We start from the raw sequence: 26,882 nt of genomic DNA on the forward strand, positions 1-26,882 counted from the left end.
GCTTCTCCCTCTTTCCCGGGCTCAATCTAACCCCATTTCCAAGCTCCTAGCCCCCTTTCCCTTCCCAAGCATCTTCATTCCCCTACGTCCCACCCCTTCCACTTGTCCCTGCTTTTCTGCCCTCAGGTTTGCCTTCTGCACCATTTTGGAGTGCAACTTCCACAATCTGCCAGTCAGCAGCAGCAGGGCTGAAGGGTCTAAGCACTTCCAGGGCGCAAAGATGACTTTTGGGCACGCTCTTGCAGCACCCTTCATTTGTCCTCTGCATCTCCCCAGGAACCTTCCCTGCACCCCTTATTTATTTTCCTTCCAAAGATCTCTGTCCTCCAATTTGCCTGAAGGTCTTTATGACCTTCTCTCTGAACTCTTTCAGGACCTCTCCTTTGATTTTTTACAATTCCCCCGAAAGCTTTCCATCTCTCCAAGCATCATTCCTTGCCCTCTGCATCGCCATAGCTATTTCTCAGCTGCTTCTCTCTCTCTCTCTCTCCCCCTCCCCCCCCCCCATAGGCACCATAACTATTTCTCAGCCCTTGATCTCCCCCCTCACTACATACTCCAATGGCTACTTTTCAGCTCATCACTCTCCCCATCCCATACCTACTAATCTCACTCTCTTTCTTCTTCATGGTCCCAGTGAAATGCGCAAATATGGCTGTGTGAATTTTACAGGTGACTACTTGAAGAAACACGGTTACATATGGCTGTGTAAATTTCACGGGTGACCACTCGAAGAAACACAGTTACTGGTAAGCAACCATTCTTTCTTCTTCGTGGTCCCTGTGAAATGCGCACAGCATATGTGCAAATTTCACGGGTGACCACTCGAAGAAACATGGCTACAGGTAAGCAACCATTCATTCTTCTTTGTGGTCCCTGTGAAATGTGTACAGCCTTATGTGCAAATTTAACGGGTGACCACTCAAAGAAACATGGCTACAGGTAAGCATCATTAATTCTTCTTCGTGGTCCCCGTGAAATATGCAGTCATATGTGCAAATTTCATGGGTAACCACTCGAAGAAACACAGTTACAGGTAAGCAACCATTCCTTTTCTTTCATAGTCCCCGTGAAATGCGTACAGCCATATGTGCGAATTTCATGGGTGACCACTCGAAGAAACACAGTTACAGGTAAGCAACCAATCCTTCTCCATACACTCCTCATAACTTTCTCGGCTCTTGATCTTTCCCCATGGCAATTTTTCAACCTCTTACTCCACCTTGACCCTGGCTACTTCTGGGCTCCTCATCTCTTCCCTCCCCTTCATTCTCCATATCTATCGCTCAACTAATAATTCCCACTCCCCAAACTCCCCATAGCTACCTTTCAACTTCTCACTCCACATGATGAGATCCGTCATTTTTCCTGAACCTTTTTTTAACTTCATGTCTCCACTGCTTTTTGATTTTCCACTTCTCCCAGTAGCATACTCAACTCTTTCCCAATATAGTGCCCTCTAAACATGCAGAGCTACAACTCCCAGTATATCCTAGCCATAGTGGGGGAGATGGGAGTTGTAGTTTGATGCACCTAGACAGAGCTAGGTTAGGGGAGGCACTCTTGAACCATCATACCTTCTCTTGACTAGTTGCCCAAAGCCATTAAGTATATGTGCGTGCATATATATGAATATACAATAGTCTGTGATAAGCAGAGAAAATTGGCAAGGCTGGGGATGAGGCAGATGAGAAAACTGGAACAAGTCTGTGCTGATCCATCCTATTTCTTTGGCTGTGAAATGAAGAAGAAAGGAAAGGACAATGGGGAGAACAGCACTTTGGCACTGCTTCCTCTACAACCTTGTGCCTTCCAGATGTGTTGGACTACAACACTCATAAACCAGCTGTAGGGCGATGGAATGATATAGTCCATACCACATCTGGGGCCCACCCCCATCAGGGAAGATTAGTCTAGTGTGTGAGAGAGAGTGTGGGAGGATCTGCACAAGCACATAATGGAGACTTAAAATACACTTGGGGGAAAAAATAGATTCTCTTGACCTGAATTTGCCTGTATTTTTTGTCACATTTATCTTATCTTTCTTTGTAATCTTTAAAAATATTTTTTCCCATATTAGATTACTTCTGGCTATGGTGCTGAAGGCATATGATGCAGCCGCATGTTGCTGAGTTATGAAATTTGGGATTTGGTCAGTGTCCGGATGAGATATCACTTGGGGAACTGGATGCCTTCTTTTCAGTTGTGGCTTCCAGAATGGAAGAAAATGAAATAAATAAATAGCTTATATTGGGATGCTTTAAAGCTCTAGTGGTTTTTGAAGAGCATTAAAACTTAGCAAATCGAATGTTTAACGCAACTACATCAAAATGCAACTGATAACCTGTGCCATTTAGTTATTTCTAAAGAGAGCCAGAGATTTAAGCATTGGACCATGATTCTGGAAAGCAGTTTCAAATCTTTGCCATGTAAACTCACTGGGTGACTTTGGGCAAGTCACATTTTCTCAGCCTCAGAGGAAGGCAAGAGTAACCCTCCCTGGGCTATTATTATTATTATTATTAGTTTTAGGAGCGACTTGAAAAACTGCAAGTTGCTTCTGGTGTGAGAGAATTGGCTGTCCACAAGGACGTTGCCCAGAGAATGCCTGGGTGTTTTACGATCCTGTTAGAGGCTTCTCTCATGTCCTTGCATGGGAAACTGGAGCTGACAGACAGGAGCTCACCCCACTCCCCAGATTTGAACCATCAACCTTTTGGTCAGCAGTCCTGCCAACCCAAGGGTTTAGCCCATTGTGCCATCAGGGGATTATTATTATTATTATTATTATTATTATTATTATTATTATTATTATTATTATTATTATTTTGCCGGGTAAACCCCCTGATAAGAGTCACCATAACTTGAAGGCATACAACAAAGTTTCCTTCATACAACTACTGTAATTAAATGATAGCATGAAAAGTTGGGCTCCATTTCTTGAAATTAAGGTGTGAGATTAATTTTTTTAGTTTTCTTGCTTGCTGTTGCTAAATATTTAGATGCAAATGGATTTTCAAGTGGAGACAGAGCTATGTAAGTATGCTTGTCTACATTTGTACAGATGGAGAATAGCATTTATGACAATATATTTATATAGCATGTGAATGAAAGTTTGTGATGGATTTGAAAGCGTGTATTTTCTGGGTTTTGGCAGAGCTAGTGCTGAGTCATCACAAGACACATGGACATTTCTTTATTACCAAGAATGATGACATTATCAAGGTGCCTCCCATTTCATTTTTCCTCTAACTGAAATCCTCAGCAGCTAGAGGGCAAATAGCCTTTCCACCATCAATAACTTGCAGAGAACTATCCTAGTTATAATGTAAAGTATTTGGGAGTGTTTTGATCTTGAATGGACCATTAAGAGCCATATGCTTTACAAAAGACCTGTTCCTAGCAGATTGAAAACTGTAAAAACTTGGTTCAAATCCGCAAGATGGGTGAGCTCCCATCTGTCAGCTCTAGCTTGCGGGGACATGAGAAAAGCTTCCCAGCAGGATGGTAACACATCTGGGCATCCCCCAAGCAAGTCTCTATAGGTGGCCAATTCTCTCACACCAGAAGCGACTTGCAGTATGTTCTCAAGTCATATCTAACACAATAAAAATGGCTGTGCTGACCTGGAATGGTGGGAGATGTAGTCTAACCCATCTGGAGGGCACTAGGCTGAGGAAAGTTGCAACATGATTGCATGCTTACTTACACAGAGGTACGTTCTATTCTGTTTAGTTGAACCTAATCTCAGGTAAGTGTATAGGAAGATAGTCTTTGGAGTCTTTGTAAGGCTCAAGATACATGTAAATAGCATAATAGGGATCCTCAAATGTTTACGCTGAAGGCTGGTTCACAGTCCCTCAGATTGTTGTGAGGCCAGACTACAGTTTAAAAGAAACAAGAACAAATCCTTATGCACACTGCACATATCTTATTTGTAGTGCACAAAAACCCAATGAAACAACAATACACTATTTAAAATTAAGATTAATTTTAACCCACATAAACTTACCAGTATTTCAATGGGAAATGTGGGTCTACTTTTGGCTGATGAGATAGTCAAGTTAATTAGGATTATTGTTGTGTACTTTCAAGTCATTCGAGACTGAGGAATGACTTGAAAATATCAGTTCCCGATATCACTCAACCAGCATAGCTATGCTGTCTGAGGACTATTATGTGCAGCAGTCCAAAAAGGTAATTTTTGCAAGTTCTTTATAGTGAGGTAGAGATACCTGTGTATGTTTCAGAAGATGCTATGGGCACAGAGATAGTCAAGTTTGCATCTACAGAGAAATTACCAAATTCAATCGAGTTAGTCTCCTGAACAGCAAAGAAGTTTTGTAGTTCGTTGCCTTTTTTTTGGATTGACTATGTATGTAAAGTCAGGCCTGAGAGAGCATGTGAGAGTGCATGTCATGAAATAGACACCTGCATATGGACAGAGTACGTTATACTTATGTTTATGTAAGAATATAATACAGCCATCCCAAATCCACCAAAAGATTATTTCCAATAGAAGTCTATTTGATTTTAAAAAAATGGAACCTAGACTTTTTAGAATCCATACCCCAATACTTTTAGTTTCAAAACTACTCACTGTTTAATTAATTAATTTAATTATTTTGGTGGAAATATAAATAGTTTTCAACTCCTCCCCCCCCCCCACCACCACCACCACCATCCTATTAAAACATATTTGTTGTGGTTTCTGATTTATGGCTCATATAAGTAATGTCATGGGATTTCCTCAGAAGAAGGCCCCTTCCACACAGCTGTATAAAATCCATATTGAACTGGATTATATGGCAGTGTGGACTCAGATAATCCAGCTCAAGCAGATATTGTGCATTATCTGCCTTGATATTCTGGGATACATGGCTGTGTGGAAGGTCCCTAATAGTGTCTGACTTGCCCAGAATCACCCAGTGGTTTTCATGATTAAACAGGGATTCGAACTCTGTTCTTCAGAGTTATAGTCCAATGCATAAATAACCACACCATGTTGGTACTCAAATGTATGCTTCATGATATATAAAGTATGAATAAAATGACTAGAGCACCTTTTCCCAACAACATTCCCTCCAAGTAGGCTGGTCTCTAATGCCTACCTTTCCCAGCCAATATGGTAGATAACATTTAAGGACGATGGTAAGTGTAGGAAAGAGAAAGCTATGGTGGTGTTTATTTCCTATCTTCAGCACTACTTTCTGCTGTTGGGATTGGCTAATTTTATTATTTAAGGCTGCAAGCCCATCCAAACTCATTTGGGATTAAGCTCCCTCCATTGAACCAAATTAGATTTATATCTGGGTAAATATTTGAGATTAATGGAGCATTGCTATCATTTGTGCTCATCGTCAAATTCTTTGGGAGACAAAACAGCTGAAAGCAGGTTTATAAAATGAATGAGTTTGAATCAATTTATACATTTTCAAAAAAATAAAAAATAACCTTCTAATGTTTAATTTTAAAAAATAATGTGTGTGTATATAGATAGATAAATAGACAGATAGATAGGTAGATAGGCAGATAGATAGATATTCCTACCTCACATTTAGTCTCAGACATTTGTTTTTATGAAGGGCTTGGGCTCTTTTCAGCTTTGCTCTTTGTTCCATGACAGCCAAAGGGGCAAGGAACTTGGGGTTGCCATTGTGTATGAATTTGGGTGAGGTATTATGCAAGCGTGAGCACATGTGCGTGAGAGTGAGCAGTCTGCAGAGCGTGCAAGGACAAGGGCCTCTCTGTCCTGTCTGTTGATTTCTTTGAGTTGTTTGTGTTGAGATCTTTACCTACCTTCTCAGGCAAAACGTGCATTCTAGAACCATGGTGTTTCTCTCTCTGCTTTTGTGTTGTGTGTCAGTGTGTCAGCATGTTTGTTTTCCATCCCCATGGGAGTTGCGTTGCTTTCTGTTTCTAATCTCATCCTCCCACAAACCAACCAACTGGTTTTTTGCCTCAATGCACCAGCTAAAGAGTAGATATTTTGCTCACACACACACACAAAGACACTTATACCGCACAAAGACATGATGACACATACATGTGTTGCCCGTTCTCTCGTTCATGCACCTGTGCCCTGAAACCCACTGTGGAGCAAAACATGGCTTGTGCGCTCCCTTGGGTGCTTTAGTTTTGCTCATACACCAGTTGAAATCAAACACACCACACAAACAACAGACCTCCTGAGTCATAATGTGTCAGTCCCAGTCATCTGTAGACAATCTCAATCGCTCTGTGTCACACACAGGCTGCCCACGCACAACCTCACCAGCAGACTTGGGGATGTTGTAGTGGACACCTTCAAATGGCTATATAGACTGCAGATCCTTCTTTCCTTCCTTCCTTCCTTCCTTCCTTCCTTCCTTCCTTCCTTCCTTCCTTCTTCTCAACACTTAATTAAGGCCCTCGCTCGCTCCTTCACACGCTGCAATGGCACACGGTTGTCTACAAATCCACAGCCCTCCTTCTCCCTCCCATCCAGGCACCCAAAGGCCACCAAAGCCTCCCCTTCTCAACCTTTGCCAGCGGAAGCTGAGAACCCATGTAAACAGACTCACCCACTTAGCATGCAAGTGATCACTGTCCACCCTGAAGATGCTCAAAACTTCTGCTCCTTCCTTCCCCGTATCCATCCCTGCCCCACTTCGGCTGAGCCCAGTATGGGGCACCCCACATTCCCCACTTCCAGCCCCATCGCAAGGCCACCCCGAAGGGAAATAGACACACATCAACACACTTCACAAGACCAAGACACAACACCGTAGCCACTAAAGGCCCATACTTACCTGCTACAACCAACCCCTTTGGCTTAATATTACTTGTTTTTGAGAGATGGAAGGAAAAGGGATGAGAAGAGGGTAAGGTGGAGGGTGCTTTTTGGGGAGGGGTCTCTCCCACTCCTCTCTCCTCCAAAAAATATGACAAGGAGATGAAAAAGAGGGTGAAGGGATGCTCTCACCACCTGCAAGGGATGGGGAAAGCCCAAGGGGAGGAAGGAAGGGAGAAACAAAAGAGGGAGATGGGGATGGAGGGGGATGCAGGAGGCCGATGAAGAGGAGTCGGTCTGTCGGTCTGTCTGTCTGTCTGTCCCCCCCACACACCTTGCCAGTCTCTGCTTCCCACCCCCCACCCTTGGTCTCCGGATGCAGGCTGCGCCTTCTGGTACTGCGGACCCTGCGATGACATCACTGCCTCTTAAGGTGGAATTTTGGGGCTTCTGTGCACCGGTGGTATCTTTTGGGAGGGGGACGGAGGAAGGTTTGGATGAGGAGTTGATGCCAAGGAAGGTCACCCAGGTCCCAGAAACCGCAGCCCAGCTGGACGCCCTTTGGGGTCACTCAAGGTAACTGTCCATCTCACCTCTGGGGATCCATCAGATGGAAAGGTGATGGAGGAGCAACACATTTGGGACATCTGTTGAAGTTGTGTGTGTGAATATATATATATATTCTCCAAAAAGCTAGCCACTCAGCCAACCCCAGAGGAGGCGAAGCCACAAGTCGGGGAATTGACATTGTTTTATTCCTAGGAGAGAGAGAAAAGAAACATTCCCATCTCCACTTTAAAACTCAGAACAACCCCCAAGGGGAAGTAAAGGCAAAAGGACAGGTAAAGGAGAGAGGATGCGGCCACCTTAAAGACAAGGAGTGATGGGAGACTGAGTTTGGGGGGGGGGGGGGTCTTGAGTCAGACAGGAAGATGGGGATGTGATGCCTTGGTTGCAGTGGCAAAGAGTTCCCATTTAGCATGAAATTTGCAAAAATATCTCCCAAGTGTGTGGGAGAGGCATGAAAGGAGCCTATATTAAGAGGGGTTGGGGAAGGTGGAATTATTTAGCAGGGGCCATGGGGTCTTGACTCAGGATGGATTCCCCAAGGGCAGGATTTGAGGGGGCAGCCTTGCCTTCCTGCACACAGACACACAGACAGTTTTGGTGTCTTCTTTTCAGTAGTCTTGCAAACAGGGGCGCTGCTCTTTTCCTTCCAGACTACAAAAATCCCCAAACCAGACATTATTCAAAGATAATTAGGTCAGCTTGTCCCAGCGGTGCATCCTTTATACACAATGGATTACAATTCCCATTGGTGCAGATTGGGGATGAAGGGCTTTGCTGGCCAACATGTTCTGGAAGGTACCTTAGCAGGGAGGGCTCAGTTAGAAGGTTATTTATCTAAAGCCCTTGAGACGGGGTGGCATAAATTGACTGAGCTTTGAAAAGGTACCACTTTTGGTCATCATGCATATGGCCATAGAACAGGGTTGGGGAAATTATGTGGCCTGGCAGATGTTACTGAATTGCAACTCCTAGCATCCTCTGTCATTAGCTATGCTGGCTAACAATGAAGATGCTAGGAGTTGCAATTCAATAAGTGCAGGGAGTTGCACCCTGGCATCATTTGGAAGGTCACACAATTCCCTCCCTTGTGATATTTGAAATTTTAGTATTAAAACTATAGACACAGTTGCTGTCAACAGGCAAAACAGATAGTCTTTCTAGTGTCTGATTACAGGAGACCAACCTGTAGGATGTAAAGGTATTGGGCCAAGGAGCAGGTATTACACTAAGATGAGATTGGTGTCTTATTTACAGTTCCTTATGTCAGTGTTTCCGATATGGCAAGGTTTGTTTCCTAATGTGCCAGGGACCAGCATCATATTTGTGCCCATTGACTACAAGCCACCCTTCCTTTCCTAGAGCCAGTCATAGCATTGTGATTCCACTTTAACTGGAATTCTGTGGTTTGTAGTTCATTGAAGTACTGTTATACTCTAGCTGAGATTTATAAATGCCTCTCCTTAACCTGCAAATCCCAGGATCCCATGGGATGGAACCATGGCAGTTAAAATGGAATCATATTGTTGTGACTGTAGTGTGAATAGCTCTCTGGACACTGATCATGGACTGGCACCCTGAAGTTCACATATAAGCACCAATCCATGGACCCGTATCATCAATAGCACTTCTTATATGGCACATCGGTCTGAAAAAAAGAAATTCTCCTGTCATGCCTCTGTCTTCCTTAATATGATTTGCATTACTTTGTATTAAGGTGGACTCTAAATTGTCAGATCACAGTTCCCATAAACCATAACAAATAAGGATAATGATGCAGGATGATGGGAGATGATGTCCAACGATGCCTGGAGGACCACATGTCACTTTGGTTGTTGTATGCTTTCAAGTCATTTCTGGCAATCCTAAATTGAACGTATGGCAGGGGCTGAGAGAGTGCAACTTGCCCAAGGTGACCCAGTGTGTTTCCATGGCCAAACAAGAAACCTCATTCTGAAGGTGACTACAACTCTCATCATTACCTACACAGTATGGGGAATGTAGCCTGACACATCTGGCAGGCAGGCTGTATAACGCAGGCACAGAGAGGCCGCACAACAGTGTTGTTATTTTGCCAATTTCAAAAGCAAGCGTCAATTATTCATATCAAACTTATGAGCCCCACGGATGATGCACAGAGTGATTGGCGAATCTCTAGGGAGAGCTGCTGTGTACCGCTGTCAGGCACTGCAGGGACCCACCTGCTATTACAAGACAGCAGCAGAGAGATGTTTTCCGGTGATCAAACAGGGTCTCGCAGAACAAATGAGACCGTTTAACATTCTGCTGCGTGTGGCTCTTTGCGCCTGCGTCCTGAGTGACAGGTTTTAACTCTCTGTTTTCCTCTGGTGTCTTTCACAGTGCCCTCATAGGGCCTTTCCATCTCAAGTTGTTTCATAGAGTTGGAAGAGACCCTAAGAGCCATCCAGTCCAACCCCTAGTCTGCTATACAGGAACAGATGGCCATCCAGCCTCTGTTTAAAAACCTCCAGCAAAGGGGATTCCATTGCATGCCAAAATAGCATGTTCCATTTGTGTGCAAAAAAGATGCCGCTACTATCACTTTCCTATGCAAAAAAGTGCCTACAAGCTAGCACATGATCAAGGGGCTGTGGTAGCACAGCGAGTTAAATCACTAACTGCAGGAAATCTGCTGACCGGAAGGTTGGCAGTTTGAGGCCATGAGTAGAGGTGAGCTCCTGACTGTCAGCCCTAGTTCCTGCCATCCTAGCAGTTCAAAAGCATGCAATGTGAGTAGATCAATAGGTACTGCCTCGGCGAGAAGGTAAAAGGGTGCACCATGCAGATATGCAGACATGCTGGCAACACAACTGGAGATGTCTAGGGACAACAGGCTCCTCTGCATGAAAAAATGGAACAAGAGCACCTCCCCATGGCTGGAGTTGAGCATTTCCTCCAGACACCAGAGATGGAAAAAAGGGGGAAGGCCTTTACCTTTGTCTGTGTTGTATGTCGTTGTTCACTGTGTGGAAAAGGCATTGAATATTTGCCTCATATATGTATGTATCTCCCTCCGGGGAGATAATAGTAATACACTTTATTTATATTTTGCTTTATTATTATTATTATTATTATTATTATTATTATTATTATTATTATTATTGACACAATGAAATAGTATGACACAGCAAACAAGATAGATATGCTGGATTTCGTATCACAAAATCACAAGTCAAACACTTTCCAAGTGTCTAGGACTGTGTGATGTATTTTCGGATGATGCGCGCAGATCCCAGTAGGGTGGCCTTTTGTAGTTGGCAGATTGTATTTTGTCAATGTCTATTGTTTCCAAATGCTGGCTGAGATCTTTTGGCATGGCACCAATGTGCCGATCATCACCGGGACCACCTGTACTGGTTTCTGCCAGAGTCTTTGAAGTTTGATCTTGAGGTCCTGATAGCAGCTGAGTTTTTCCTGTTGTTTTTCATCAATTCGACTGTCACCTGGTATGGCAACATCAATAATCCAAACCTTTTTCTTTTCCACAACTGTGATGTCTGGTGTGTTGTTGTTGTTGTTGTTGTTGTTGTTATTATTATTATTATTAAAGTGGAATATAAATCAATATAAAATCATCATCATGTATTTTTAGGGTTCTATAGTGCATTCTACAACTGTTCCGATTTGTCTAGAACAGTCCCAATTAATCCTCTGCCATCCCATGTTTTTGGCTGTTTTTAAAATGTTCCTGTTTCTCTTTTCTCCTTCCACTTTTGTCCTCAACTTACTTCAATGGCTGCAAACTGAATTCAAAGAGTTAATCCAATTAACTCAATTTGTGGGAGGAGAGGCATGGATTCTTGCTGTTTTGGATAGCTTCAGGCAAAAGCAAACTGCTGCACTCTCTCCAAATTTTCTTCATTAATCACTTTTGTCTTCTTCAGCTCTGATGTTGTTTGGACACACATATCCTGTTTCTTATCTGTGAAATGTTGGAGCATACGCACCTGTAGGATCATATTCTGTTTTATTTAAATTTTAAAATACAGTAGAGTCTCACTTATCCAACGTAAACGGGCCGGCAGAACGTTGGATAAGCGAATATAATGGATAATAAGGAGAGATTAAGGAAAAGCCTATTAAACATTAAATTAGGTTATAATTTTACAAATTAAGCACCAAAACATCATGTTATACAACAAATTTGACAGAAAAAGTAGTTCAATACACAGTAATGCTATGTAGTAATTAATGTATTTATGAATTTAGCACCAAATTATCATGATGTATTGAAAACATTGACTACAAAAATGCGTTGGATAATCCAGAACTTTGGATAAGCGAGTGTTGGATAAGGGAGACTCTATTGCACTGACATTGCCAAATTCCTTTGTAGATTGGTTGTCCAGCCAGACTGAATCCAATCATTCACAACCTCTGATCAGTATACCAAAACACCCTAGGAAATATGCTGGCAGATAAGAAAGGTGAAATCAAGCAATGCAAACCAGGACGTTTTCCAACAAGTGAGATTTATTGAGGAAGAGCAGACAGACGTATCGGAAAACAAACATAAAAACCAATACGGCTGACTTTGCTAGGAACATGAAATGCTGGGTCAGGGCAAGGTTTTGAAAGTCGCAGAAGGCCTAAAGAAAGCTATTTCTTCAAAGTGAAGTGCACATTGCTACACTGTCAGTACACCTTTTAGTTGTCAGGGATAGTCCAAATTAATGCTCAGTGCATCTACACCGGGCATGGGCAAACTTTGGCCTTCCGGGTGTTTTGGACTTCAACTCCCGCAATTCCTAACAGCCTCAGGCCCTTTCCTTTTCCCCCTCAGCCGCTTAAGCGGCTGAGGGGGAAAAGGAAAGGGCCTGAGGCTGTTAGGAATTGCGAGAGTTGAAGTCCAAAACACTCATAAGGCCAAAGTTTGCCCATGCCTGATCTACACTGTGGAATTAATGCAATTTGGCACCACTAAAACTACCTAGCTCAATGCTATGGAGTTTTGGGATCTGCAGTTAGATGAGGCATCAGCACTCTTTGGCAGAGTTGACTAAAGACCTTGTAATACTACAACTCCCATGATTGTGTCACTTAAAAGTGCTTTTGGGTGCTGAAGGCTACTCGGACAGGTTTCTTCAGGTCTGTTAGATTACAATTCCCATCATCCCCAGTCAATATAACACAAACACAGAGCCAACGGAGCACTTAGCAACTTTGTGGATCATCTGGCCAACAGAAGAATCTAATTGAAGAATCTATACATTAAATAGCAGGAAATCCCAAAACAATGGGATACACTGGACCACGCCTGAGGTATTGTCAGTTTCCCATTCAATTAATACACAGTTTGTATGATTACACTACAATCAAGAAAAGTAACCAAGTTAGTAGAAAAGCGGCTATATAATATTTACCACGCTGCCACTCGTAAATGGATTTAAAATGATTAGAAAAGTATCCCCATCCTCATCCCCATGAAGTTGGAGACGAGAGAAGAAACGGACAAGATGATTGCACACCATTCCGCCAAATGTTGCTTGGATTTCCAGCATGACAATGTAATGACAGTAAAAGCTTTACAGATGTCATGCAGTTAGTCAAAACAGAATATTCATCATAACTGAAGCCCTATTTCCTCCCGGCCCCGTCACAAAAACTATGGAAACTCTTGATTATCCTACTGTACGTTGCTTTGAGAACATTTCATACGGAAAAGCAACGAAAGGGTTTAATAAATAATTATGGAACTAACCTAGTTCCTGAATGCAAGATTTGATTCTACAATCCAGCATCCTGAGCTCATGATGGTTTTATCGCAAACCACGCAAGTGAAAGACAGCAATTCCAGTAAAGGAATTCCCTGCACATAGCAGACGATCACATCAGGAATGAAGGATTTAATCCAGCACTTTTCCAATGCAGGGAGTTTGTTAAAGCAGAAGAACACTCAAAATCACATTCGCCCCCAACTGCAGCCCATGCGATCACCTCATATGCGCTCCAGGCCTTTGATGGGCTTTACCATCGGGCCCTTGTTATCAGCAAAAATATATTATGCAAATCATAAAAAATGACACTGCCTGGCATTTGCTGGTGCTACTTGATCTAAGAAATCAATTATATGCCTTTGATCAGTTCTATTCGATTGTGTGGCTGCAAATTCCGCTAGACGTCAGCAGAAGAATTAAGCGGCTTATGTCAGGCAGTGGAAGACATCACAGCAGGAATAAGAACTCTGCGCATAAGTTCCATTTTAACCAAGGGCAGCAGGGCTGGGAGCCGACTGCAGCTTCAAAGTCTCCTCTGTTTCATTTTATAAGTGTCAAGTTTCTAGCCCACATGAAAAGTTGTGGATAGTTCTGATCAAAATCTCAGAGACTCAAATATGGGGACTGAATCTGACTTCTATTGGCCATGTTGATCATTTTCTCTGTTGATCAACATGGCCAACAGTTGATCAACATGATCAACATGGCTAGAAACTTTTATCTTTTTTGATCTGAATTATTTTCAGAAATGGCAAGTTCAGGATATGTCATGATATTCATCTTTCTTATCTTTCCACCATCAGCACCAGACGGCACTATCCAGCTAACAGTCCACAGACGGAGTGGTACTTTCCGTGGTTGGAGCCGCAGTCGTTGCCTCTGTGCCAAGAGCTGCTGCTTTAGGTTTCTCCTTGTCAGAACTGGCCCCGCACACAGTTGGTTTGGAAACGGCTAAGCCGACTCGGTCTTGATCTCGGTCAAAGACAGAGTAATACTGCCGGAGGAAAACATCTCCCAGGATCCAGAGTGGGCCAACAGGCTTAGGGATGTCAAGACTCATGAACCCACTGATGCACGTACTTACTCCCGACTGACTCACCTGGGGAAATGGGGAGAAAAAAGACAAATCAGTGTCAAAGCACTATGGGAGACTCCGTAGAACCCAAGACATCAGGCGTTTCAAGGTTTTCCACTATAGTCCCTTAACCTGAATTCCCAAATTCAGAGCTAGTCCTACTATTAGGCAACTGCTTTGGGTGGCAAATGTAGGAGAGCAATATATTTTTTGTGTGTCAGGAGCAACCTGAGAAACTGCAAGTCGCTTCTGGTGTGAGAGAATTGGCCGTCTGCAAGGACGTTGTCCAGGGGACGCACCGATGTTTTGATGTTTTTACCATCCTTGTGGGAGGCTTCTCTCATGTCCCCATATGGCATTGGAGCTGATAGAGGGAGCTCATCTGCGCTCTCCCTAGGTTGGATTCAAACCTGGCAGCCTTCAGGTCAGCAACCCAACCTTCAAGTCACAAGGCTTTAACCCACTACGACACTGGGGGCTCCAGGAGAGCAGTATAAAAGTATCTCTGGACCATCTGAGCGCTCTGATCATTTAATTCGTGTCAAGGACAGAGCTGCATGTGCCACTTGGTCTGTCTCTATGGATATCAGGATCCAGGCAGCTTCAGACAGGGAATATGGGATACATCTATATATATTGACCAATTGGGCCAGTTTGAAACCTGTATAGAAGAAAGCAGTTTTGGTATGTGGATGATAATTCAAGGCCTAATGGGTGTTTTCACATATCACAGAGACTGGCCTCCAACCTGTTTCCAGGATCTGTGGTGTCAGCGGCTTGACCTCATCTACACTGCCCATTTAATGCAGTTTCAAACTGATATTTAAGAAAGTGGTTTTGCTGTGCAGATTATTATACAGGTAATCCCGGAACCAGTTTGGGGCTTGGATAGTGGTTACACAAACTACAAAGCACTGATGCACATTAAGGGCTTTCTTGCATGTGATTTTGAGGGTGTTTGTTGTCTGGCCACCGCAGTCTGAAGCTAGCTTCGAACTACATTAAACGGGCAGTGTAGAAGGGGCCTGAGATAATAGCCATTGAGAACGAGCTGTGCATATCAATGTAATGATTGTGATTCACATTCTGTGGAGTTGCTTTTGCCATGTGATGTAGCTTATACTAGAGCACACTGATGCACATTACAGGCTTGATTTCAGAGTATCCCCTGACTTTCCTTATCTCAATCTAAAGTTACAGGGTGCTTTCACAGTGTGCTTTGTACTGTCACTGCACTTTGGAGATGGCTCCAAGATGCAGTAAATGGTCTGTGTTTTTGTGCCTGGACATAAGTCATATGTATATTAAATATTCATGTATAAGTCTACCTCATGTATAAGTTAAGGGTAGGTTTGGGGGCCAAAATTATGAATTTTATATGACTCATGGATTAATTAAGGGACATTCTGCAAAGAGGCGAAAGTGAAAGTGTCACCTCTGGAAACTAACCACCCCAGGTGTCTCAATTTTCCCAGCCAGACATTCAAAAAGACCAGAAGCAGCGCTATGAAGGAGAATAGGGGGTGGTGGTGCTTCTTTTAGGTTTTCCCATGATAGTTTAGAATCATAGAGTTGGAAGAGACCATGTGGGCCATCTAGTCCAACTGGAAAAGTACTATCAAAGTACCCCCGATAGAGCTTTCACCTTTCAACTCAGAGGAAGAGATGGATTCTTTTTGATAGGGGTTAAGATGCTGTGCTTACGTTGACCCATAGATAAGTTGACCTAGATTGTCATAAATGTCTCAGATGTGAGTGGAGCGACTAATAATAATGCCTCTGGGAGGTCTCTTATTCATAGTCCAAGACATTTTGATGGCAAATAACAACAGCAGTCATAGGACAACTCAATTGGGTAGCCAGCCAGCTTTTGAAATGGGCAATGGGTGCTATTTCGTCACCCCTTCATCTCAAGAATCAAAATCCCCTTTGTTAGCTGTGCCGACGCTGACATTTTTCTAGCAAAGCTAAGCTTCTTCTGTTTTCCTTGGCTTTTTAAGCATGTTAGCATTTTTAGTGTTTAGCTATTTGAATCTCTGCTGCACCAAGGCTTCCACTCTTGTCCCTAATGGTTGTTTTTGCATCCATATTGTATTTGAAGCTGTGTCAGCATAGCTGTTCATCAGATGTTATTTATGTTCTGATTTTTTCGTATCGATTACGTTTTTAACATCACTTTGTTATGTGCCTGGGAAAATCTATTTAATTAGGTATTTAATAAATCTTATGAATTAATAAATAGGGTCTGGAAATGTCCTGGCAACCTGGTGAATCTAATACAATATCTGTGTCCTGCACTTTGGCCATGGTGCTGCCACTAATAATTGTGCATTGTGTATGAGTGGATGCTCCTGAAATGTATTGAAAAGCAGCCCCATGGGCAGCACATTACAGAAGTCAATCCCCATGTTGAGAGCATTATAGTATAGGACACTAACAATGCATGGGAAAATATTTCTCTCCAAACAAGAGTGCACTCAGTATACAAAGTACTACTTTAAGCCATATTTGCCCCACCTGGAACCTTATAGAAGATATCTCCCCAAACTATGTACTTCACATGGAGTGCTGAGCTATACAGTTTTATATAGAATTAATTACAATTTGTTGTCAAAAGCTTTCATGGCCAGAATCTCTGGTTTACTGTGAGTTTTCCGGGCTGTATGGCCATGTTCCAGAAGCATTCTCTCCTGATGTTTCACCCACATCTATGCCAGGCATCCTCAGAGGTTGTGAGGTCTCTTGGAAACTAGGCAAGTGGGTTTTATATATCGCTGGAAAGTTCAGGTTGGGAGAAAGAACTCTTGTCTGTTTCAGGCAAGTGTTAATGTTGCAATTGATCACCTTGATTAGCATTTCCCTCAGGCAGAAAGCAGCCAGGCTTTGAATCTGCAAGGCCATTAAATGCTAATCAAGGTGATTGCCAAGTTTCCAACAGACCTCACAACCTCTGAGGATGCCTGCCATAGATGTGGGCAAAACGTCAGGAGAGAATGCTTCTGGAACATGGCCAGACAGCCCGGAAAACTCACAGCAGCCCACTACAGTGGAGTCTCACTTATCTGACATAAACAAAAATGTTGGATAATAAGGAAGGATTAAGAAAAAAGCCTGCTAAACATAAAATTACATTATGATTTTACAAATTAAGCACCAAAACATCATGTTTTACAACAAATTGACAGAAAAAGCAGTTCAATACACAGTAATGTTATGCAGTAATTACTGTATTTACGAATTTAGCACCAAAACATTGCAACATTTACTACAAAAACATTGACTACTAAAAGGCAGACTGCCTTGGATAATACAGGACATTAGATAAGTGAAGCTTGGATAAGTGAGATTCTACTGTAATTACAGTCCGCAGATTAAGCATTTGCAGATTTAATCATTCATGAAATACTGGATTTGTTGCCCTATATGCGATTGAAAAAAACATGTTTTCTCTAAGTGTTTCTAGGTTTTTTGACATAATTTCAAGGTCAGTGTCCAAAAGAGTTGTGCTGACGGACCAAGAAATGCCCAGAGAAGTGCTCTCATGTTAAAAACAAATAGCAGACCTAAATTCACAGTGTTTCCCAGTTTTATAGTATCCCTGCACTCCAAACACTGAAGCTATGGCAGTTAAAGTGGTGTCAAGCTGCATTTATTCTACAGTGTAGACCAAGAATGGGCAAACTTTGGCCTTCCAGATGTTTTGGACTCCAACTCCCACCATTCCTAACAGCCTCAGGCCCTTTCCTTTTGCCCCTCAGCCGCTTAAGCGGCTGAGGGGCAAAAGGAAGGGGCCTGAGGCTGTTAGGAATGGTGGGAGTTGGAGTCCAAAACACCTGGAAGGCTGAAGTTTACCCATTCTTGGTGTAGATGCATCCTAAGTTTCTAATCTTCTGAGCTTTCCTGAGAAGACTAGATCTTCAGAATATGACATGATCTTAATCTGACATTGGAATTCCTACTACTTAAAGTAAGAACAAAATGCCACCTTGTAGTCCACACCAGTCTGATTTTAAGCACAAACCAAATTAAGGTTCCCATCAATGGCAGAAGGGAAACAGAGTGGTACAGAACATCTGTCTCTGAACATCTGTTCTTTGCTGTCTCAGGTATTTTGCTGACATCACTCACCTGGAGGGTGTATACCTCTGGGGTCAAGGTATAGGGTTTGCCATCTAGTTGAAAGGTCACATTTGGTAACTCCGAGAGCTTGTCACAGTCCAGCAAGTACTGTGGGAAGAAAAGGCAGAGAGGGTCGCAAAGAACAAAAAAATAAATTATGCATACATAAATATATACTCCCAATGCATATGTCATTAATTGTCATCAAGGCCAGTTTGATTTTATACCCTGTTTCCCCTAAAATAAGACATCCCCAGAAAATAAGACCTAGTAGAGGTTTTGCTGAATTGCTAAATATAAGGCCTCCCCTGAAAGTAAGACCTAGCAAAGTTTTTGTTTGGAAGCATGCCCGCCAAACAGAACACCAGAGCATGCAGGATCGGTAAATGTACGTACCATAAAGTGTTGTACATGGAAATATTGGTAGTAACAAGAAATTCTTGATAGGATTCACAGTTTGTCTGGTTATGCTGTACAGTATATAATAAATGTTCATTTTTTTTGGTTCAACAATAAATGTGAATTCTTTTTCATGGAAAAATAAGACATCCCCTGAAAATAAGACCTAGAGCATCTTTGGGAGCAAAAATTAATATAAGACACTGTCTTATTTTTGGGGAAACACGGTAGGTAAATGTGCAGTAATGGTTTCCCCCTGACATTAAGTCTAGTTGTGTCTGACTCTGGGGGTTGGTGCTCATCTCCATTTCTAAACCAAAGAGGCAGCATTTTCCATAGACACCTCCAAGGTCATGTGGCTGGCATGACTGCATGGAGCACCATTACCTTCCCACCAGAGCGGTACTTATTGATCTACTCACATTTGCATGTTATTGAACTCCTAGGTTGGCAGAAGCTGGGGCTAACAGTGGGAGCTCACCCTGCTCCATGGATTCAAACTGCAGCTCAGCGGTTTAACCCGCTGCACCACTGGAGTCTCTAGGCAGCTCTAAATCGGAGTCCTCCAAGTATATTAATCAGTGTGGACCCACAGAATGCAGTATATATATATGACTAACTCTGATCATATGATGCGTTATATGGCAGTGTAGATCCAGCCCATGTCTGTATTAGAGTGCAATATCATGGTATATCACTCTGGCACAGACAGATTAAGAAGACAGAATGAGATCAGGCCAATGAGTCTAGCAAAACTCAAGTCCGGATTGCGTGATCTGGGAGGAAAGAGTATTTTTGGAGGTGGCCTGAAAGCTAGCAGGAGATGTAAACTCCTACTTACCTGCCCTCCAAAGGCATGGCTTGCTCCAATAGCCTCATGCAAAGCCCGGATGTCAGCACTCGGCCCCGTGATGAGAGAGGTGCCGGTGTCCACAATGCCTTGGCAACCGTCCTTGCATAGTTGAGTCGAGTCATCCTTGCTCAACGTTTTCCACGGCCAACATCTTTTCTCCTTGGGTTTTTTATCCACAATTATCCTACATGGAAAGTTTGGGAAAGGTTAGGGGTGAATGACTCTCCTTCTGAGCTTTTTGGGCAGGAAAGGGTCCCCAGTGAGACCATCTGCACTGCAGAATTATAGCAGTTCAATACCATTTTATGGAATCCTGGGCTCTGTAGTTTGTTGTACCACCAGAGCTTTCTGACATTGGGTGCAACTACATCAGGCATGGGCAAACTTTGGCTGTTAGGAATTGTGGGAGTTGGAGTCCAAAACACCCACAGGGCCAAAGTTTGCCCTATTCCCGATCTACATTGTAGAATTAATGCATTCAGCACCACTTTTAACTGTCACTGCTCAAAGCTGTGGAATCATGAGCGTTGTAGTTTTGCAAGGTCTGCAGCTACAACGCAAGGCATGAATGAGGCGGCAGAGCTGAATAAATCTACCACTTTCCACTCTAGACAGTACATTTTCATTTTTATTCATATCTTTAAAAGATTTATGCCTCATATTTCAGCTTCTTTCTTCCAGGACTTTGTACACTTTTTAAAAAAAAGCCAAAACAATAAAATATCCAAGAGCATCCAGAAACAGGATCAAGCAAAACCTATGTGAAAGTGGAGGTATTATTCAGTGTGACAGCATTGCCCCCTTGTGGCTAGAACTGTCATTGCAATCCAGCAATGCTTGGCATAGAAAAAAGTTGCTGAATTCACCACTGGTGAGGATAATGTATTGCAACCTTCTTCAATGTGGTGCCTTTTAGAATACAATCCCATCATCCCCAGCTAGTTCTTATACAGCACATCTGCAGAACACCGGGTTGGGAATGGGATACCAATCTAGGCCCATGCTTAGCACAAGAAAGTCATTTTTAGGACTAAACATGAGCTCATGGGATGCATCACTATACGATTAATGCCATTTGACACTACTTTAACTGCTATGGCTCAATGATATGAAATAATGGGAGCCACAGTGGTGCAATAGGTTAAACCCTTGTGCTGGCTGGACTTCTGACCTGAAGGTTGGATTGCTGACCTGAAGGCTGCCGGTTCGAATCCACAAGACGGGTGAGCTCCCATCTGTCAGCTCTAGTTTACGAGGACATAAGAGAAGCCTCCCAACAGGATGATAACACATCCACGCATCCCCTGGGCAAGGTCTCTGTAGACAGCCAATTCTCTCACACCAGAAGTGACTTGAAGTATGTTCTCAAGTCGCTTCCGACACAATTTTTAAAAAAGGGAGTTGTAGTACACCAGTACACTTTGGCAGAGAAGGCTAAAGACCTGGTGAAACTACAACTCCCATAATTGACACTTAGCCATGGTTGTTAAAGCGGTATCAAAGTGTATTAATTCTACAATGCACACGCCCCTTAAGTCCCATTAATTTCAAATTAGCACTCTCATGTATTTAAATTGTTCTGCTCTAAGTATAAATAAGGGTGGGAGGGGTGAACTTTTAAATAAGGGTCATAATATATATGCAATTCTAACCTGGATCCAGCTTTACATATTGAACAGAGTGGGAATGTTAAATATTAATATCTTGTACGGACTTACATATCTTTAGTTTTAGGCAATAATTCTGTAGTCATTTACTTAGATGTAAGTCCTACTAAACACCCTGTGTTTACTTCTGGTTAGACGTGTGCAGCATTATCCAGCTAATGAGGATTTCCTGCCATAGGTTTTGCCTTGCTCCTTTAGATAAATGAATTTCATATTTTGAGCTGACACATGGTTAGAGCGCCCTTTTTAGCAGGGAGAGTCCTTTAACAATAATTCCTACACTGAATAACTGAAAAGTGATATTTTAAAAAAAGCTTTCAGTACATTAATTTGGATGACTGCAAGCCTGAACTGGCTTATCAAATTATCAGGCAACTAATCTATCATATATTTTTTGACATGTATGCTACTGAGTAAGAATGTGAGGTTGGAATACGTCTGGCAATTATAACGATTTATTCATCATTTTCCTTGACGAGCTGAATGATTATCCTTTGCGTCTACACCCAAGCGTGGTCAACAAATGGGTTTTGTTGACAGTATATGCTCAGGATATCAATTATTTAAACAATGTGTGGGTTTTGTTTGCTTGTGTATTTAACCTCTTCAGAATGGATTTAAATCAATGTTTACATGCCCATAGGTGACAGCGATGTTTTCTGTACACATTTTCCCCCACTAGACTTTATTGTTCTGACCCTTTAATAAATTGTATCTGTTCTCCTTGACTTTCTGTGTAACTTGTATCTTTTTGTGTACTGTATCTATTTCTTTTATATAAAATGTGTAAACTTCTTGATAAAATGTAACAAGATATAGCCCAGAGACAGTCATCTGCCCATAACCCTGCTATTTCAATGAGAATGAGAAGGTTGGGTGAATCCCTCTGGCTGTTTCCCAGACAGGCAGTTATCAAAAATCCATTTTTCATGTACGCAGAGATTTCCAATGCTATCCCAGATAAATTTAGGATTATTTTCATTCCCAATTCTTTGGTTAGTTGGCTAGTTAGAAATTTCTCTCTCAGCTCATGCCCAACTCATTCTAGCTACACGTAGGAGCTACATATAGGAGTTAACTGGTTCGAATGCATGGCTTACTTGTCCATTTTGATCTGCCAGTAGGCCTTGCGTGATACTGGGATGTAATGCAGTTCTCCCTCATAGGCGTCATGGTTGATCCCTCCAAAGATGAGTTCACCGCCGCCGGAATCTGGGGTGTTTTTTTTAGTGCTTGGAGAAGAGAGAGAAATGTCAATATACTCTTCTGACATATGCAATTTTATGGGGAAAGGTCACTTTTTGTATCATTGGTAGGGAGAGAGAAAGACTACCCAGGCGTAAAGGTAGGTCAGGTTCATATATAGAATCATAGAGTAGGAAGGGTCCCCAAAGGCCATCTAGCCCATTCCTCGGCTCAATGGAGGAAATCCTACATCTAGCCCGTGACACCTTTATTTTCATTCTTCCTTTGTCAGAGGGGCTTTTTTTTTAAAGTATAGCTTGACACCTTAAAGCAGTTGTATCCCAACACTGATTGGACAGCCAAGTAAAAACTAGTTTTGAACTGCATGTTTGGAATCATGCATCAGATTTTTTAAAAAGAGTACTTTAAATGCGGGGCGGGGAGTGTTATAACTCTCTATGAAAGAACAAATATTTGGGGATTGAATTTTTAATGTATTCCTCCTTGAGCAGTGTGGTGAAAAATTCCCCCACAGATAGCAATCAACTATAGGAAAGGGGAGAAGGAAGACACACATATTGGTTGGGGATAATGGGAGTTACTGGACCTTATCACATTGGGATATAATCTGTTTATATCAGTATGCATCCCATATATTTTTAGGACTGGATGCATAATGTATTGAGATGTGGTGCTTACTCTCATCACACTTGATTATTACAATTCTTATGATATGAAAGGGGCCACGGTGGCACAGTGGGTTAAACCACTAAGTTGCAGAACTTGATGACCAGAAGGTCAGCGGTTTGAATCTGCAGGACAGGGTGAGCTCCCAGTGTTAGCCCCAGCTTCTGCCAACCTAGCAGTTTGAAAATATGCAAATGTAAGTAGATCAATAGGTACTGCTTCAGTGAGAAGGTAACAGCGCTCCATGCAGTCATGCTGGCCACATGACCTTGGAGGCATCTACGGACAACACAGGTTCTTTGGCTTAGAAATGGAGATGAGCACCAACCCCCAGAGTCAGACACGACTAGACTTAATGTCAAGGGGAAACCTTTACCTTTACTATGATTTGAAAACACTGTGCTTTGACTCATCACACTACGGTAGGCTGGCTCATCCCTATTCGTTCGAAACACCCCCTACATCAGTCTATGACCTTTTAAAATGTATCGTTGCTGATGGGATGCATGCAGATTTTCCTATCACACCCAAAACAGCATTTCAGCAATGGAAGAATCTGTAGTACAGTAGAGTCTCACTTATCCAACGTAAACGGGCCGGCAGAACGTTGGATAAGTGAATATGTTGGATAATAAGGAGAGATTAAGGAAAAGCCTATTAAACATTAAATTAGGTTATGATTTTACAAATTAAGCACCAAAACATCATGTTATACAACAAATTTGACAGAAAAAGTAGTTCAATATGCAGTAATGTTATGTTGTAATTACTGTATTTACGAATTTAGCACCAAAATATCATGATGTATTGAAAACATTGACTACAAAAATGCGTTGGATAATCCAGAACGTTGGATAAGCGAGTGTTGGATAAGTGAGACTCTACTGTATTTCAAAAAACATGATTAGAATTCTGTCTGCAAATAATCCGTTTCTGCGACACTTTGCAGGCTGATGCCGACAGAATACTGGCAGGATGGGGCAAAAGTCATGTGATGTGACCTGTTTGAAATCATTCTCAAACAGAAACAGATTATTTCCTAATTTGATAAGGTCCACAATGTCATACATATGGAATGCACCAGAATGAAGATGGCTGCTGCAGTTATTGGCCGAGGTTGGAAAAGTTACTTGGGGTGCATTGTAGAAGTAATGCTGTTTGACACCACTATGATCAATGCCATGGAATCATGGGAATTGTAGTTTTAGCTTTTTCTGCATAAGAATGCTGGTGCTTCATCAAACTATAACTCCTAAGATTCCACAGCATTGAGCCTGGGCAGTTAAAGTGCATTAGTTCCACAGCGATGAAGCACCCATGGTCACTACAAGTCAGCACAACAGGCACACCATGTTGGCTGTAGGATTCTGGGAGTCTGAAAGAGTACCTTTCCCAAGCTCTGGAACAGCAAGGTATTTGGCATCTGCTTAAGAATGTTATCTCTGAGTTTAAGGTGGAGTTCAAGCACTACAAACAGGAGCTTGGGCTAAGCCTCAGGACAAGGGCGCAAGGAGATCAAAGAAAGCAGAATTGTTTTGTGCCAAGCAAGCTAAGACACATTCATTTGGCTAGCCAGTTTAGGCTAGTTGCATGAATGGGGTTTTCCTGATGGTTTCTCAGACAGGCACTCGCCAGATCGAAGACCTGCTCAGCTATAGCAAAGCAGCTCCTTCATATGTCCCAGACCGCACACAAAGCCATCCTCATGCCGAAACTGTGGTAGGTGTGGAAGGTACCTTTCGTTATTCTGTGGCTTTTCTACATATTTTTTCCTGAGTATAATAACCTCATTATGTATATCAGTTTCATGCAACCTCAACTGAAAGCGTTGGACTATAACTCTGGAGACCTAGATTCGAATCCTTGCTCAGTTACAGAAGTCCAGTGGGTGATCTTGAGCAAGGTTGTTGTATGTCTTTCGGGCTGTGTGGCCATGTTCCAGAAGCATTCTCTCCTGACGTTTCGCCCACATCTATGGCAGGCATCCTCAGAGGTTGTGAGGTATGGACCTCACAACCTCTGAGGATGCCTGCCATAGATGTGGGCGAAACGTCAGGAGAGAATGCTTCTGGAACATGGCCACACAGCCCGAAAGACATACAACAACCCTGTGATTCTGGCCATGAAAGCCTTCGACAACACGATCTTGAGCAAGTTACACTCTTTTACTTTCAGAAGCTCAGGACAAATCTTGACAAGAAAATCCTGTTCACCTTAGAATAACAATGAAATGACTTGAAGCCATACAAATATGAAAACACATTGTCAAATATTTCCCCTTTAAAGAAATTGGGAAACTGTAGTTTAGGGAAAAATCACAATTATTATTATTATGATTATCATCATCGTTATTTTTATCCCACTGTTATGGAGCCCCCGATGGCGCTGTGAGTTAAACCTTAGTGCTGGCAGGATTGATGACTTGAAGTTGGGTTGCTGACCTGAAGGTTGCCGGGTTCGAATCCAACCCAGGGAGAGCGCAGATGAGCTCTCTCTATCAGCTCTAGCTCCATGTGGGGACATGAGAGAAGCCTCCCACAAGGATGGTAAAAGCATCAAAACATTCAGGCATCCCCTGGGCAACGTCCTGCAGACGGCCAATTCTCTCACACCAGAAGCAACTTGCAGTTTCTCAAGTCTCTCCCAACACAGAAAAAAAATATTCCTCTGTTCTCCCCATAACTCACTCTCACTCTCCCACTCAAGGGGGCACAACACAATCAAATTTAAAATTTAAAAACAAGGGCAATATAGATACGTATGATTATAGATATTAAAATATATATTTGTGTCCTGAATGTAAAAGTTAAAATATAATAAAATACAATTAAAATTACATTAAAAATTAGATAGTCCTCACCCGACCCCAAATGCCACTCCCCGTATCCCCAGCAGTGTAGAGATCCATGAAGCACCTACACAAAACATCATTCCTTTGGAACAAAAAACAACTGCTAGTTGAAATCTGTGATATGGAAATACTTGAAGGACTCAGAAGTCAGCACTGTGTTCCAGCTACAAGAAAAGCCTTATTAATTACTTTATTTGCCTTTATAAACCACCTGGTCCCGAAGGGCTTTGAGCATGTTTGCTATATTAAGCGAGATATAGAAGACATTAGACCAAATTGATATAGACCGAAGGATTGTTTACTTATCACAGTCAACTAATCCTAAATTAAAGTGCAACCTTATACGTGACTACTCAGAAATAAGCCAAACTGAGAACAGTAGGATTGACTCCCAAGAACTGCATGCAGAATTACAGCCTTATTCTCTATACTGGTGACTAATTTTTCTGCCCAAATGAAAACAGTTTGCGTATCCTTGAAACTTAAGTGTTGTTGAGTCTTGAGTTTTTGCCCAAGAGCATGAACCTGGAAAAAATGAACAGGGAGGAAATATGTATCATCAGAGCACCAGAGTAATGGCTATGCTGGAGTGATGGGGATTGTAGTACAATAAATCTGTAACGAACTGGTTTGGTACTTACTTACTTAGGTGGTCCCTCATTGTCCGAGTATGATGGCCTTCCAAGTGTATTTTCTTAGAGGTGGATACATAGGTGACTGTAGAGCCCTATTCTTGACCCAGATGTTCTTCTACAGTGAGGACATCAGTTTTCAGGTGGAAGAAAATCCCAGTCAGGGTTGGTTTGATGTGCCTCCCTCTTGGCACGTTTCTCTCTTTTGCCCTCCATTCATGCCTTTTTAAATTCCACAGCACTGCTGGTCACAGCTGACCTCCAGCTAGAGCGCTCAAGGGCCAGGGCTTCCCAGTTCTCGCAGAGCTCAGAGGGGGTTGTATTTTGGTGTCGATGT

The 26,882-nt window shown here is 42.4% G+C and overlaps 2 protein-coding genes across 25 annotated transcripts in view; both read right to left on the bottom strand.

Moving 5' to 3' along the window:
- LOC100563423 (potassium voltage-gated channel subfamily C member 1) overlaps positions 1–6,932 on the bottom strand; it is an 86,522-nt gene extending 79,590 nt beyond the window's left edge. For all 24 annotated transcript variants that reach the window (XR_009999649.1, XR_009999648.1, XR_009999646.1 and 21 more), the window contains exon 1: positions 6,792–6,932. The gene's annotated coding sequence lies outside the window, so the exon portion shown is untranslated. The remainder of the gene's footprint in view (positions 1–6,791) is intronic.
- A 5,665-nt stretch (positions 6,933–12,597) lies between these two features.
- Positions 12,598–26,882, bottom strand: part of LOC100563621 (cathepsin D) — a 38,124-nt gene continuing 23,839 nt past the window's right edge. The window contains exons 6-9 of the mRNA XM_062957267.1: positions 22,291–22,422; positions 19,512–19,707; positions 18,281–18,379; positions 12,598–14,176 (exon numbers count right to left, since the gene is read on the bottom strand). Coding sequence (XP_062813337.1) covers positions 13,901–14,176; positions 18,281–18,379; positions 19,512–19,707; positions 22,291–22,422 — 703 coding nt within the window. The 3' untranslated portion in view covers positions 12,598–13,900. The remainder of the gene's footprint in view (positions 14,177–18,280; positions 18,380–19,511; positions 19,708–22,290; positions 22,423–26,882) is intronic.

This window comes from Anolis carolinensis, chromosome 6, assembly GCF_035594765.1.
Source record: "Anolis carolinensis isolate JA03-04 chromosome 6, rAnoCar3.1.pri, whole genome shotgun sequence".
Taxonomy (NCBI): Eukaryota; Metazoa; Chordata; class Lepidosauria; order Squamata; family Dactyloidae; genus Anolis; species Anolis carolinensis.